Genomic DNA, 15,762 nt, shown 5'->3' with positions numbered 1-15,762 from the left:
CCTTTGTTCATCTCAATTTCTTTCTCTGTAAAACATGATTTGAACTAAGAGCTTTTTAAAGTCCCTTCCAAGTTTAACATTCTTGGATGTCCTCTTCCCTTGAAATCTAAATCTCAAAATTTTTATTCTAAGTTTCCTTGTGATAGTCAGACCTGAGAGTCCACAATACACTAGGTTTGGAGTCAGAAGACTTGAGTTCAGTTTTGCCCCTTCTACTTTCTACCTCTGTGATCTTGAATAAATCATGTTCCTTTTCAAATGATTTCAAAGCTCCCTTACATCTCTTCACAACTAATGACCCTATGATTATTTATGGTGAGGATAAGAGGGAAGCCAGCTTATGTACCCTGCTATTAGATATCTGCCCTGGATTTAGAGTCAGAATAACCTGATTTAATAAAAATTTCTAAGGTAGACAGATACAAGTGGAAATTAGCATAAATTAAGTGCTGAGTTGGAATGCAGTAAAGATACTTTGGGGAGGATAGTCCTAAAGGACTTATTGGAGATGTGTATTAAGCTAGGTTTAAGAAGGTACAGAAGGGGCAGCTAGGTGGTGTAGTGGATAAAGCACTGGCATTGGAGTCAGGAGTACCTGGGTTCAAATCCTGTCTCAGATGCTTAATAATTACCTAGCTGTGTGGCCTTGGGGCAAGCCACTTAACTCCATTTGCCTTGCAAAAAAAAAAAAACCTTAAAAAAAAGGTACAGAAAATGGATTAAGGGGAGGAGGAAAGTCCCTGCCCAGATTCTTAGTATTCCAGCTATTGGAGTTCTTTTGGAGGAAGCATTAGGTAGGAGATCCTGAAGAACATGGTTGGTACTATTGACTAGGATGGGGTTTGGTAGAGACAATCTGTTTTTTCCCTTAAAGCAAAGCAAGCCTTTCTCTTGGAGTGACTCAGGCTCCAAACCTGGTTAATTCTCTCTCCATCTCACATCCCTGCCTTGAGACTACATCCATCAATAGAAGCACCAAACAGTTGTTTTCTCCTGGGCATAAATAAAGCCCAGTTACCAAAGGATTGAATGAGGGCCTGGAATAGTACCTACTCTTCCCACCATGGATCTCCAGCTCTGTTTTCTGACCTACACAATCCATTCTCTTCCTCCTCCACCTCTGGAGATCCCTCCAGTATGCTTGAATTCTTGTATTTGCATAGCACTATGAGTTCCATTATCTGAAAACTACCTACTGGGGAGGAGTGACAAGATGATTATCCCTATTTTTAAAGAGAAAGGCAGCTTAGAAGAGTAATATGTGTTCTCATCTCTCCTCTAACTGTAACACTGAGCCAGTCACTCTGTCCATCTGGGACTTTTATGTTCTAATTTGTTTCATCACTGACATCCATTTCAGCTCTTTAACAGCACTAACATTCTGTGGGTTCTGTGAAGTCCTTCCATTGCTGATATTCTTTCTCTATTCCTCCATTCCTCCTTTTCTGTGGTCCCCTCCAACTCTCATCTGTTTAATGTCCTAAAATTCCTTTTTTATTTCTTTGTTCTTTGTGACAGTGTATTCTAAGGACCTTCTTATTCTAGCATTCAATGAAATGAGGATACCACTATAGAGGTTAAATGACTTGCCCAGAGTCACACTTAGTAGATGCCAGAATCCAGTTTACCCAGTCCAGTGTTATTTTGTGATTCTACACTGCTTTAGAAAACAGCTCTCTGGGCCTTTACCCAGTCCTCAGTTTGGTGTTACAGGAACAACTTAGTTATATTTCTTTTACTATATTGTTGGTGATTGAGAGGTGATTTTGTGGGCTGGATTGGTAAGTAAAAATGGACCTTTTTGAAGACAGCTCAAGAGAATTCCTGTATTCATGTATCAGGAAAGCCCTAAGTCTTTCTCTTTTTTTCCAGTTAGTGCTCTGGTCTCTTTCAGTTTTTGCTTATTCCCAGTTGCAACTGCTCCCAATGAATACTTTCTTCCCTGCAGGACACCTTCGTGGAGCTCTATGGGAATGATGCAGCTGCAGAGAGCCGGAAGGGCCAGGAACGCTTCAACCGATGGCTGCTGACTGGCATGACAGTGGCTGGTGTAGTCCTGTTGGGATCCCTCTTCAGCCGGAAGTGATCATCCACTGAAACTACCTTGGAACCTCTCTGATCCACCCACTCTGACACATCTTGGCCTGTACTCTGTTCTGACACAGGAAATCCACTACATGCAGCTGATGTCTATCACAGGGGTTAAACCAAGCCTTCTCCCACAGTCCCAATCCCCTCCCCACCTCCAAGGTCCTCAGTAGTATGCAGTCTGAGACCCTTGGACCCTTTTCTGTTCAGTCTCTGAGTCCTCCAAAAAGAAAAAAAAAATGCAACTTCTCGAACCTCTACCACATTGGGTTTGCTGGCTGCCTAGATATGACCTCTCTCCTCCTTCAGACTTCTTAAGAGCTTGGGCCCTTCTCCCGCTCTGACCAAATCAAGAAGGATCAAAAAAAAATCTTATAAAAACACCCATAGAACTTCACTAGGGGAAAAAAAAGAATAAATCTACTTTGTTTTTATTTTTTGTGTTAGAATGGATAATTTTATTCCCTTTGCAGTCTCTTAATGTTGGGAAGAGATATTCCCTGATCCTGGCCCTACCTTATGAAGGACAGATTTTCTCTAAAGACTTCCTGCTTGAAACAGGGAGTGGGTGGCTTGCTTGTGTAACCCTGTAGTTAGTTGTCACAGGTTCCAGATCACCAGGTTTGACCAGCCTCAGGCACCTCTCCAAACATACTGCTCCATCTGGTAACTCCAAACCATGCCCTACCCACCATGTTCAGAGGTAGCCCAGGAATCCAGTCATACAAGCGACCCAAAATGTCTCAGGAAAGTGACCTGCCCTGGCCTCGACTGTCTTGGCTGGTCAGTTTGGACCAATATTTCTTGCTGGATTTAGTGGGCTTGCAGAAGGAAGCTTAATGTTGGGTATCTGAGTTCTAGAACTGCTGAGTAGCCCCTCCCCACATTTAGCTCCTGCCCAGTAACAGAAAACTGGAGAGGAGACACAGGGGAGAGACCCAGGAAAAGGAGCAGCTGAGAACTGTTTACAGCTGTTTTCCTTTGTCATTTTAGTTCTTGGAGATCCCAGGAGAATGTGGATATAGCTCTGCTCTGAATCACTTTCAACCAGTGCCCAGATAAACAGGTAGAACTCAGACCCAAAGCTGAAGGGGGAATTTCAGGGTGCCTAGCAACACCTGGGGCTATTTACAGAGGTTTCCAGGCACCTCATTTTAGGTGACACATTTTGATGAAGTAGGTACTGGACCCAGAAATTGGAAGACCTGGGTCAGATCTCAGCTTCTCCACTAATCTGCTGTATGTCCTTGAACAAATGAGTCCTTTAGGCCTCAGTTTTCAATCAAATGAGGGTGGACTAGCTGATCTCTTAAAATCCTGAGAACCTGACTATGCTTGGTGACTAGAAAAGGGGAGGGGGGGAAAGGGGAGTTTGGTCCTGAGAAAGATTGACTCTACTACACTAATTTCCCTCTCAGACCATGCCCCAGATCTCTTTCCTAAACTTTCAGAATTCATATTTGGGGTGTTTATGCTTAAGGCCGGGCCAGGCTGTTTCTTCCTTCCCACAGCCTTCCAACCTGTGGCCTCTCTCATGAGTCCTAGTCCATCAGTAAGTGGTACCCACCCGCACCATTAAAAATCCTTTCCTTATCCCAGTTGATGGATCAGCTAATTCCTCACCAACACCCCCCTCCTTGACCCTCCCCATGTCACCTTACCCCCCCTGTATCATAGTCTTGTCTTTGCTGTATATATTTGAGATTAGTTTTTATTCCTTGTGAAGATGATATACTATTTTTGTTAAGCGTGTCTGTATTTATGTGAGGCTCTGCAGGGCTGCCGTGTGCTGAATGCATGGGGAGATGGTTCTTCTGACCCCCATTTAATCTCACCCCCCCTTCAGTGCCCCTAGGGTAAGGGAGATTGATTTCTCCCTAGCCCAGGCCTAGGGGGTCTTCCCTCCCAGTATCCTGGCTCTTTGAAGTAGTCTGTGTGATGGTGGAAGTGCAGTTCAACTAATAAACTGTGTTTGATTTGCTGGTAGCGAGTGCTTCTTGTGTGATGGGGGGGGTCCAAAAGGGAGGTCCAGGGTGGGGTTTGGTGAGCCATGAGGATGGCTTAGCATCGTTCTCTCTTTCCTGGAATGTGCTGAACTTGAGGGGGAGACTCATCTTTGGCCCTGATCCCTTGTAACCTAGTGTTCCCTTCAACTTCTACCCACACTTCTGTGTAAGGGATAGGATTCAGGTGCCCTCTTGTGGGCCCTGTTGGAACTGGACACCAGCCTCCCTCCTTCAGCCATTGCCTTTGCACAAGCTTGAAATATTGTGAAAAGAGGGCTGAAATTGAGAAAGTATCTGGGATTGAATCCTGATTCTCCTATTAGCTCCTCGTGTGACCTAAGTTAAGCAAAGTCACTTGACCTCTCTGGGCCTCACTTCCTTCAACTATAAAAGTGAAAGGATTGGATTTGTTGATCTGTAAAAGTCCTTAACTATGAACTGGGGCAAGTGGCACATTTCATTCTTCAGCCTGTTCTCATGCCATCATCCCATTTGACTAGCTGACAGTCTTTAAGAGACTGTAGTCAGCCCCACACCCTTATTTTATAAAGGAGAAAACTAAGGGAAGGAAAGTAACTTGTTCAAGGTCACGAAATCCCCCAAATTCTATGATTCTTTTTCTCTGGGAACCTCAGGTCCAGCCAATTTGATTTTCTTAATATTCCCAACACTCGGGCTTTACTACCTTTTTACTTATGCTGTCTGCCATATAAATCCAGAGTTTCCCTGGCATGGAATGTTCTCTTCTCTGTCAAATAACAGTGCAAGTCCCACTTGCTCTAGAAACCTTGCCTGATCAAGCTAGCCCTAGTGTTTGAGCTCCATTCATGGACCCTGAACACACACAAAACTTTAAATTACTGGTTTTCTTACAAATGTGTCATTTCCATTAACTAAATTGTATTCTTAAGAAGGTCAGGTCCCAGATTAGATGTTTTACTATTTAGGGGGAAAGGGTGCCTCAAGAGAGTCACAGATGGAAGAAAAGAAAGAATGAAAGGGAACAGAGGCATCCAGTGGGAACTAACCCCAAAATGGAATTGGGTGGAGACAGGTCTGTTGACTTGTGAAAAATGAGCCAGGAGACTTCAGGCTGGGGAATTACTTCTTCCATTCCTTCCGAGCATAGTCCCACTGGGAAGCCAAGCCTTGAATTGGATTTCCCTTTATATCCAATATCCGTTGCAACTGTTTCGACTTCCAGTCTTCAGAAAGTGTGATGGGCTTCTCTGGAAACACTGCAAAGGAGAGGAGTGGTTGGTACTGTTGCTCAGGGACCAAATTTCCTTGAGCATCCTTTATCTCAGCCACCCTTGGGGTAGGACCATACTCAGTGTTGACTGAGATGGGAAATGACCTGAGCTTTGCAAGAAAGCTCCAGTCTCAGTTTGAAATGTGATAAGGAGTGATTGGGGAGGGGTGGGGTAGAGTGGGGAGTCCTATATCTTGTCTGTCCCTTCCCCATCAGTCCCTGCTTTATGGGCAAGGGAAGGGAAGTCCTAGAAATTGTGGAACCTGGGTAGGTGGTGGGGAAGTAAAAACTGACATTCACAAATCTGTGTCCCAGTCGAACCAGCCACTCACCATATAGCCGCTGCCACCATATCAGGAGTCCAGTTAAGCCAAAGAAAAAGAAGACTCCCCCCAAAACTGTCTTCCACTCATTGGATGGTCGGTTCATCTCTGCAAAGGTCTGATGGAACTGCATTCGATAAACTGGAACCAATGGGGTATGAGTGGTCCTCAGGGCTCTGCATACCCTGAGGGCCACTCCTCTAATCCATGGCCAAGGGAGCAGAGGTTAGGAACCTCTTCCATCCCTCCTTCCAGTCCCCTCTTCTCCAAGATGGGGAGGGATCCCCTAAAGTAGGTAGGTACCTCTGCCTGTCTTCTGTTCTCCCAGTTTTCTCAGACATTAATATACTACCTCGTTCTTCATATTCAAATCTTCCTCATCCTTAAAGGCTTTTTTATCTTCCTCCTCTGAGAAACCTTCTTTGACTACCCAGGCTCAAGAGAATCTTTCCTTCCCTGCAGCAACTACAACTGAATGGATGATCTAATTTCTTGCTCACTTCTGTCTCCTCTCTGATGGATTTGCTCTGTATCCTTACAGATTCAAAGGACTGGGCCCAGATAGCTGTTCTGGAATAGGAGAAATGACTGAATTTGGAGTTGGAGGAAGACCTAGGTTTGAATCCCAGCTGTGGATTGGAAAAGACATTTTCTCTCTGGGCCTCAATTTCCTCATCTGTAAAATGAGGAGGTTGGACTAGATGGTCTCTCAGGTTCCACCCAGTACTAAGTCTGATCCTGTAATGAACAGTGGCAAGCAAAGGGATAATGAAAAGAACTCTAGACCTGAATCTGAAGGCCCACATTTGACACTTGCAGTTTATGTGACCTTAGACAAGATACTTCCTCTCTGGGCCTCAGTTTCCTCTCTCTCATAAGGTGAGTAAAATACGACTTGGGTTTCCAGTTTCTCCATGTTGTTGTAAGGAAGATGTTTTGTATAGCTAAGAGTGCCATACATATAAGTGCTATATAAAATACAAATATTTTGAAATATTTCTGTGAACGGGCAGGACCCTAGACTTTAGAACTGGACAGGATCTTAGAAACCATCTAATCCACTCCACCCCATTTCATTATTTTCTGGGAGAAAACTAAGGTCCCAACAAGGGACTTGAGAATTGACCCAGATATTGAGAGGCTAATGCAGAATTCCAGCAGAGCTGCTTTAGCATCTCTGGCATCTGTCTCCTAGTGCTGTCCATTTCTACACTGTATGTACCTCTCCTACTCCCTTCGTCCCCACAGGGGAATGGAGAAGTGTCCTCTTCTTTCTCAAAATGAGTTCCCACTTCATACATTCAGAGAAGAGCTGCTTCCCAGAAGCCTCCTAATCTCTACTGCCCCACTTCCGTACCATTGGTGAGCTTGACCAGAATGGGAGACTGAAGCCCATGAGTTCAGCACCATCCTCAGCTCCATACTTGGCCCTGGTCCATCCTCCCTGCCTTCTCACCCCTGCCAGGCAGATCCCACCCTTCTGCCCCCACCAAGAACTTACGGGCCACTTTCTCAGCATCTGTAAGCTGCTTCCAGGGGCCTTTCTCCTTTTCTTTCAGTGCTTGCTGCTGGGGGCTTAGCTCACTACAGAAAGGCTCATCCGGCATGGGGTAATTCCTCTCTGCATGGTAGTTTGTGTAGGGAGGCATCTTCTGGCTGCAGACTAGCACCAATAGGAGACTGAGCTGGGGGGAAGAGGAGCCTGCCCCAGCTTTCCCTTCCACAGAAAACCCATCCCCTCCCACAGCCTTATTTCTAGGGGCAACAAGATTCAAATTCTCCCTCCCTACCTACCCATAGCAATGCTCTCCTCCCTAGGAAGAGGCCCACAATCACCCCACCCCTTGCATCTCCTGCCTTCTCTCTCCCATTTCCTTCTTGCCTCCAACCTGTTCTTGCCTCCTCGTCTTGGCTCAGAGCCCCCCCACCAGTTTTGGTCTTCTTATCTATAAAATGAGGAGTTCTTTGCTCTAATAATAATCAACATTTCTATAGCCCTTAGCCCTTGGAGGTTACAAAATGCTTTCATCAGACTTGCATGAACTGATTACTGAGTGAAATGAGCAGAACCAAGAGAACATTGTACACAGTGACAGTAACACTCTATGATGGACCTAGCTCTTCTCAGCCAGACAGTGGTCAAAGTGATTCTCAGTCTTGTGATGGAAAATGCCATTTACATCCAGACAAAGAACAACAGAATCTGAACACAGATTAAAGTATACTATTGTCACTTTTTTTAGTTTTTTTTGCAAGGCAATGGGGTTAAATGGCTTGCCCAAGGCCACACAACTAGGTAATTATTAAGTGTCTGAGGTCGGATTTGAACTTGGGTCCTCCTGACTCCAGGGCCAGTGCTCTATCTGCTGCGCCATCTAGCCACCCCCATTGTCACTTTTTACAATTTGGTTTTTTTTTTCACTTTTCTGATTCTTCTTTCACAACATGACTATTATGGAAACATGTATAACATGATTGTAACATGTATAACCTATATCCGATTGCTTGCTGTCTTGGGGAGGAGAGAAGAAAAATGTGGAACTCAAAATCTTACAAAAATAAATGTCAAACAATTGTACATGTACAACCTACATCCAGTTATAGATACAGGTTGTCCATGTACTTGGAGGAAGGGAAGGGAAGGGAGAGTGGTAGAAGAATGTGGAACTTAAAAGTTTGTGAAAGGATGAATGTTAAAAATTATCTTTGCGCATAATTGGAAAAAAACAAAAAATTTATAAAATGGTTGTTGAAAACTATCTTTACATCTAATTGTATTAGTAGTGCAAATAAATGCTATTATTTTAATATGTAATATTAATAATTAATAAGTATAAATAAAATAGTATTAAGACTAAAAAAAATGCCTTCCTTACAGCAACCTTGTGAGTTACTATCTCAGTTACATAGATGAAACTACTCTGAGACTGAATTATCTTGCTTATGTTTCAATAAACCAGAACATTATCTCTCTACATCTTGCTTGATACTGTCCAGGGTGCCTCCTATCAAACCACATCACCTCTCAGTGGTCTAGACTAGAAAGTTTTTAAGGTCCCTTCCAGCTGTAATATGGTTTTAAATTCTAAAGCCCCCTTTCAACTTTGACATTCTATGTTCTAAAGTTTCTCTCAGTTCTGATGTAAATGTTCTAAGGTCACTTTTAGCTTTGACATTCTGTTTTTAAGGTCCTGTCCAGCTCTAACATTCTCTATTCTAAGGTCCCTTTCAACTCTTGACAGTCTGAATTCTATGTTCCAGAATCTGAATCCTGTGATCCTTCCCCTCCTGGTTCCCTATACATAAAATCCCTCCCAGTCTCTGTATAACAATCCTGTAAATCCTACCTTTATGACCCAACTCCCCCATTTCACTGAAAACTCCAGGTCTGAGGAATTTTTTCCCTTTTGCAGTCCTCATACTTTTATCACACTCATAACAATACTGATAATTCATGTTTCTATATCTCTTTTTTTTTAGGTTTTTTGCAAGGCAAACAGGGTTAAGTGACTTGCCCAAGGCCACACAGCTAGGTAATTATTAAGTGTCTGAGGCAGAATTTGAACTCAGGTACTCTTGACTCCAGGGCCAGTGCTCTATCCACTGCGCCACCTAGCTGCCCCCCCATATCTCTTTACAGTTTGCAAAGTTAGTTCCTCCTTTCAACTCTGAGGAGGCAGAGTAAAAATTAATATCCCCGTTTTACTTATGAGAAAATAGACTATGATATACTCAGAGTCCCATAGTTGGTAAATAACTGAACCAGAACCTGGACCTTGGCCTACTGACCTCAGAGTTCTTCTTTCCTCTCAATCAGTGACATTCACTCTTGCTGTAGTTCAAGAGCTCTCACTGATTATCAATTGATATTTAGTCAGACAATTAGCTTTTAGAATTTTAGAATTCAGTATTGCCAAGGTCTAGTAAGGAAAATTGGTACAAACATTTCTCCCCAAACTACTGGTGCTCATGGCTGTATGAAGGAAAGGGCTTTGCAAACTGGAAAGTAGTGTAGAAAAGAGAGCTTTTTAAAAATTATTTTTATTATTATTGCTATTACTCTTTTCCATGGAATCAGTGCTCAGAAAATATTTTTTCTTTTTCCTTTTTTTTTTTTTGAAACAGCAAATATTTCTTGAAAGATTGTGTGTAGCACAAATGGAAGAAGTATCTATGTTCTCTGGGCTCTAGGCCTGTTTCTGTTACTAATTTGCAATGTGACCTTGGATAAATCCCCGCCCCCCCCAGCCTCATTTGTACAATAAAGTAATGGGAACAGATGACCTCTGAGAGACTTCCAAGTTTTATATTCTGTGATTCAGACTTTTTCTATTTAGCATTTTTAGTTGCTCCCAACTGACCCTCCCCTCACTTACCAACCTTATTTTCCTATTACTCCCCTTCACCTACCTTGTGATCCAGATCAACTGGCCTTTTTACCATTTCTTGTCCACAACCTTCTAGCTCTGCCTTAGATATCTCTCATGCCAGGAAGTTAACCCCACCCAATCTCCACCCCTTGGAATCCCTAGTTTCCTTCAAGATTTAGCCCAGGTACCATTTTCTGTAGGAGGCCTATCTGAATTGGACTCTTCAACTGATTGGACTTCTTCCAGGTTATCATATATCTCTTTTGTAAGTACCAATGTATATACATCTTGTCTCTCCCAATAGAAAGTTCTTGAGAAGAGGAATGTTTTGCTTTTTACAGTACAGTATGTAATAAATATTTGATAAATGCCTTCTTGATTCACTATTTAATAAAAGAGATTCTGAGACAAGGAGAGAATTGGCCCTGCCTGTAGGTTTGCTCTCAGAGATGTCTCATAGGAAATGTCAGCTCCTCATTCCAATAAGGTTTCCTGTGGATACTAAGCATCTCCTGGGCCCTGCCTTCAGGACAAAATGCTCTTATCTCTCCTCTTTGGGAGAAATGTTCCATGACCTAATCAGTCATCTAATACTTGAGAATCAGCATGTTTTTGCTTCTGTCCAATTGAAGATTCATCCTGCTTTCGCATAAGGCCCTCCCCTTATTCCTCCGCAGATGTGGAAAAAGACAACCAGAAGGGTGCCTCCTCCCTCCCATTATATCCCCCGAAAAAAGACTCAGGTTCCACCTTGTTGGCTCCCCTAAAAGGCTCAAAAGGTCACTTCCCTTCAGCTCAAGTCTGAGCTGTGCCAACCAAGATGCCCCTCTTCTGGGCAAGTCAAGTCAACAAGAATTTATTTGTTAATGCCTACTTGGTCTCAGACTGGAATTGCAGTTCCCAGAACCTCAGAACCAAGGACTTGGAATGATCCTGTGACCAAGATGGTGCCTAAGACATTTGGGCACACATAAGATCAAGATATCTGAGACTGACACTTCCCACAGCCCAGCTGCACAGCACACTGTCCATTTCCTGCAGCAACTTCGCTCTTTGTTCTTGTGTTCATGGCCCTGGGAACTGAACTCTTCAGGCTTAGGGGCCCCATGGGAGGGGAGGAGAAGAAATGGAGGGAAGGGACAGAGGGAAGGAATGAGATCTGAATGGTTCCAGACAGATTTAACTTTGATTGCATTATCTCAAACAACTCCAAACTATCCTCAAATCTTCCTCCTCTATCCCCAGTCTATCCCTTTAAATCATCTCCCCCTTCCAGGTCAGCTCTTGGGGACCTAGGGGCCCTGGGTACCATTTATGGGCAGCTGGAATGGACCTTACCAGTACCTCCTGAGCCATGGACCTGCCGGATGCTTTGGATCCCCATGGTTCCTCTTCTCACCAAGATACACCAGGGAGAGTAGGGCAGAGAGAGCATCTGTAGGAAGGAAGGGCAGATGGTAAGGGAGGAAACATAGACCTAGAGATGCTCTTCTGTCTGTCACCTAGGGGAAGGAATAAGCAGGGCTCTAAACTTATGACAATTCCTTCTGAAGTCCAGAGACTCCATGTTTCTGTCATACATTCTGGGAGCAGAATACCCTTCTCTTTTCTTCTCCCTGTTGGCCAAAAAATCTTTGTAGGGGAGAAGCCCCTCATCCCATCTCAGAGAGCTCCCAAGAGCTAAAGCTATTTAATTACCACTACCACCAAATTTTCCCCTCACTTTCTTAAATTTCATACCAGGTTCCCCACAGATAGGTCCTTAAAACATGTGTGCTCACTTTTTTGGTCTCAGTTTTTTCTCTTTGAAATAGGTTGATTCCTGATTCTAGGGGAATAGTTGAGGTAGCCAGGTGAGATGGGAAAGCATATTGGACAGAACATTAAGTGATCTGGATTTAGTTCTTCTTGATAACACTATCTCAAGTGATTATGGGTCAGTCCTTTTCCCACTGTAAGCCTCAGCATACGTCCCTCTAAAAAGAGAGAATTAATCTAGATGTTCTCTGAGAGCCCTTCAATCTCTAACATTCTAGAAATCTGCTTCCTATCCAGAATATTTTGAGTATGGGAGGAGGAGCTGGCCTGGGCCTGGCTACCCAATTCCCAGATCCAGGTATGGCTTATGCCCCCCCCCCCCACTGAGCTTCTAGCATCTGTTTTATCTCTGATCCTGCAGATCCTTAGTAATTGTCAGCTTACGTGCTCCATGCAGCCTAAGGAGGAAGGGGGACATTTACTGGGCTCATCAGCTCCTCTTTTCACTGTGAGGCATACACACAAACATACATATACACACACACTCACACACACACACACACACACACTCACACATACCCTGGTACCCTGAGAGAAGCTCTCAGCATTGCCCATTCCCAAACCATCTTCAAGTTCTCCTCATTCCAAAAAGGAATAAAAAGGCTCTTTGTAATTGGGGGTTGGGATGAGCTACTATATCTGTGACTTCTGGGGTCTAGGTGAGGTGCTCCACACACCTTTGACTAGAAAAATTCATTTTGGGGACTGGAAGAGGGTCCTCATGTCTGAATGCTAGGAATATTCTTAGCATCTGGAAATAGAAAGGTTAGCCATCTTTACTTGGAGAAAAAGGTCCATAATTCCCACCATCCCAAGACCTCTCTCCATCCTGAGATAATAATTGGTCTCCCTTTCTACCTCCTTTCTCCTTTCTCTCTAACCCCCCCAAGTTGGGCAAGGCTGGACTCTGAACTCACCATTGGTGGCATCAGGGCAGGACGACTCAGCTTATTCTCCCAGGAAGAGATAGAGGTGGAGAACAGCTGCTCCTAGGGGTGGGTAGACTAAGAGCCAGAGTCCAACCTCTTCTCCCTCCCTCTCTCTCCCTCCCTCTTACTGCCCCCCTTCCTCCCACTCCTCTGTGTCAGGGACAAGTCCCAGGACTACTCTCTGACAACAGCTTCCCATCCCTCCCCCACGTGGGAACAGGCCTGGGGCAGGGGCTGTGGGAGTAACAAGAGTTCTGTAGGGATGTTCAGAGGCAGGAGTAGGGGGTCAGTCCACATTTCCTACCCATTCTTCCTAGCCTTGAAAGTACTTTCCCAACCCCACCCCTAATACACTAGCATAGAGGTCAGGGAGGGGATGAGTCAAGGCCCCCGCGGATCTGGGATAAAGTTATAGCAGATCCTACAAAACTAGGAAGGATGACAGAACACAGAATATTAGAGTAGAAAAGGATGACAGAACACAGAATGTTAGATGAAAGGGGCTTCAGGTCATAGACTGTTAGATGGAAGAGGCTTCAGGTCATAGGATGATAGATGGAAGGGACCTCAGGTCAAATGGAAGGGACTTCAGTACATAAGATGTTAGATGGAAGAGGCCTCAACATAGAATGTTAAAGTAGGAAAGGGTCTTAGGTCATTAAATGCAAGAGTAGGAAGAGACCTTAGCTCATGGAATGTTAGATGGAAGCGACCTCAGGACATAGTATGTTATATAGGAGGGACTTAGATCATAGAATATTAGCATTAGAAGGGGCATCAGGACATAGAAAGTTAGATGGAAGGGTCTTCAGGTCATAGGATATTTGAGTAGGAAAGGGCCTTGGATCATAGAATGCAAGAGGAAGAAGAGGCCTTATATCAGAAAATAATAGCATTGGAAAGGGCCTCAGGTCATGGAATGTTAGATGGAAGGGGCCTCAGGACATAGGATACTAGATGGAAGGGACCTCAGGACATGGAATATCAAAGGTGAAATAATTTACTCTTAGAAATTAGAAGGCTAGAGGTGGAGGTAGCCTCAGAAATCATCTAGTATAAGTCTCTCATTTGGTTATGCTATGATAGATTATGATTGACTTAACTCTTCTCAGCAATACAATGAACCAAGGTAATTCCAAGATACTCATGATGGAAAATGCTATCCACATCCAAAGAAAAATACTGATGGAATTTGAATATAGATCAAAGCATATTATTTTTATTTTCTTTAATTTCCTTTTGGGTTTTTCCTTTGGGTCTGGTTCTTCTTTTACAATAAGACTAATATGGTAATATGTTTTGTAGGATTAAACATGTATAACCTATATCAAATACTTTTAAGAACTGGGGATGTGAGGGAGGGAGACAATTTGGAACTCAAAAATTTAAAAAAATGAATGTTAAAAATTGTCTTTATATATATATATTTGGAGAAAATAGAACAATTTCAAATCTAAACAAAACAAATAAACAAAAGAACTGGTTCCTGCTTCCCATTCTAGGAGAATTTTCTACCAAGTCAGTTGAATGCATCATAACACTGATAATTCTATCCAGCCTGTTCTTTTTTTTATATTGTCTATTATTCTACAGTATATCTATCTTCCTTTTACCTCCGAGAGAATCATCCCTCTTAGTAAAATAAAAAATGTAGAGAGGAAGAAAAGTCCAACAAAACTAATCAATATATCAAAAAGTCAAATATTCCATACCCGCAGTCTCTCCCTCTACAAAGAAGAGGGATAGGTGCCCTCTCACATGTCTTCTTTGACATCATGGTTAGTCATTATAATGTCACAACAGTAAATTTTAGCCAATAGTCAATACATATTTATTAAGTGCCTACTATAGGCTAGACTAGATATTGAGCTAAGTCCTGAGGATACAAAGAAAGGCAAAAGATAGTCCCTACCTAAGGACTATTTTTTGTTTTATTGTTATTCTTTCCATTTATATCATTTGTCATTTTTGTATATTCTGGTTCTGCTTAACTTACTTTGTATCAGTTCATATACATCTTTCCATGCCTCTCTGGATTCTTCATATGCATCATTTCTTACAATGCAGTTATACTTGATTCATTTACTACATTTTGCTTAGCCATTCTCCAATGAATGGTCATCTACTTTGTTTCTTGTTCTTTGCTGCTACAAAAAGTGCTCATCCCAGAAATTTATTCCTTGGCTGCATCTCTTCCTCTGACTGATTGATTCTTCCTAAACCTCCTTTTTGAGGAAAGTGAGCCCACCATTCATATTTTCATTCCTCTCTGGCTCTACTTCCAATTCTGGATTTTCTCCATCATGCCCCTGCAAGTAACTTCTCTCTTCCTTCCTGGGTCCTTTTTCAATTTTCTTTTCTGAATATTTTACTCCCTTAAGAATGTAAACCCTTGAGGGTAGAAACTGTTTTTCTTCTTGCTTATTCTTTAATGCAGTGCATAATAAACACAATAACAATATACTTAATAAATGCTTTTTCTTCTTTTGAATGACTATTTTGCTGTATAAGGGAGTAATTTAAGTAATTAAATTTTGTTGTATAAGGGAGTTTTCTTTCTACCTCCGACCTCCTTAGGTTATAGGATACTAGATGGAAGGGACCTTTGGGATCTCTGGATCAAAGTATATGAATATTTTAGTCACTTTTTACCATAAGGTATACTGGGTTCCTAAAGAACATGTCAGTCAAACACAAACCAAATCAGGTCCTATCAAGCTGGAAAGATTTTAAATACAAGTCAGATGAACTATGTGTCAGTCATTCAAGGACCAGACTAAGTTCAGAGAAGTTCAGCATTTTGTTGGCTAATGGGTAATGAATTTTTTTTCAGCTATAACAACTTACTGAGACTATGCAGTAAGGAGTGGTGAGGGTTACTCACCCCAATAAAACCACAGATCTTTGAAGTGTTGATTCTTACCTATTGTGTGCCTCAAAAGTTATGAGAGATTCCATTTAAGTATACAGAAAACT

The 15,762-nt window shown here is 42.7% G+C and overlaps 2 protein-coding genes across 4 annotated transcripts in view; one reads left to right on the top strand and one right to left on the bottom strand.

Annotated features, from left to right (window-relative positions):
* BCL2L1 (BCL2 like 1) overlaps positions 1-4,097 on the top strand; it is a 45,047-nt gene extending 40,950 nt beyond the window's left edge. For both annotated transcript variants that reach the window (XM_074211838.1, XM_074211837.1), the window contains exon 3: positions 1,949-4,097. In XM_074211838.1, coding sequence (XP_074067939.1) covers positions 1,949-2,086 — 138 coding nt within the window. In that variant the 3' untranslated portion in view covers positions 2,087-4,097. The remainder of the gene's footprint in view (positions 1-1,948) is intronic.
* An 848-nt stretch (positions 4,098-4,945) lies between these two features.
* Positions 4,946-12,896, bottom strand: COX4I2 (cytochrome c oxidase subunit 4I2). 2 transcript variants are annotated; one of them, XM_074211836.1, is made up of 5 exons: positions 12,775-12,896; positions 11,384-11,474; positions 7,171-7,332; positions 5,679-5,810; positions 4,946-5,332 (listed from the first exon to the last, which is right to left on the bottom strand). In XM_074211836.1, the coding sequence occupies exons 1-5, from the start codon at positions 12,784-12,786 to the stop codon at positions 5,196-5,198; spliced, it is 534 nt and encodes a 177-aa protein (XP_074067937.1). In that variant the 5' UTR covers positions 12,787-12,896; the 3' UTR covers positions 4,946-5,195. The 2 variants fall into 2 exon arrangements, with proteins under 2 accessions (XP_074067937.1, XP_074067936.1); XM_074211835.1 differs by having other exon boundaries at positions 11,378-11,474; positions 12,775-12,894.
* Between the last annotated feature and the right edge of the window lie 2,866 nt (positions 12,897-15,762).

This window comes from Macrotis lagotis, chromosome 1 (assembly GCF_037893015.1).
Source record: "Macrotis lagotis isolate mMagLag1 chromosome 1, bilby.v1.9.chrom.fasta, whole genome shotgun sequence".
Lineage (NCBI taxonomy): Eukaryota > Metazoa > Chordata > Mammalia > Peramelemorphia > Peramelidae > Macrotis > Macrotis lagotis.
Note: the sequence above shows the minus strand (reverse complement) of the source record. Positions and strands in the feature narration are given on the sequence as shown.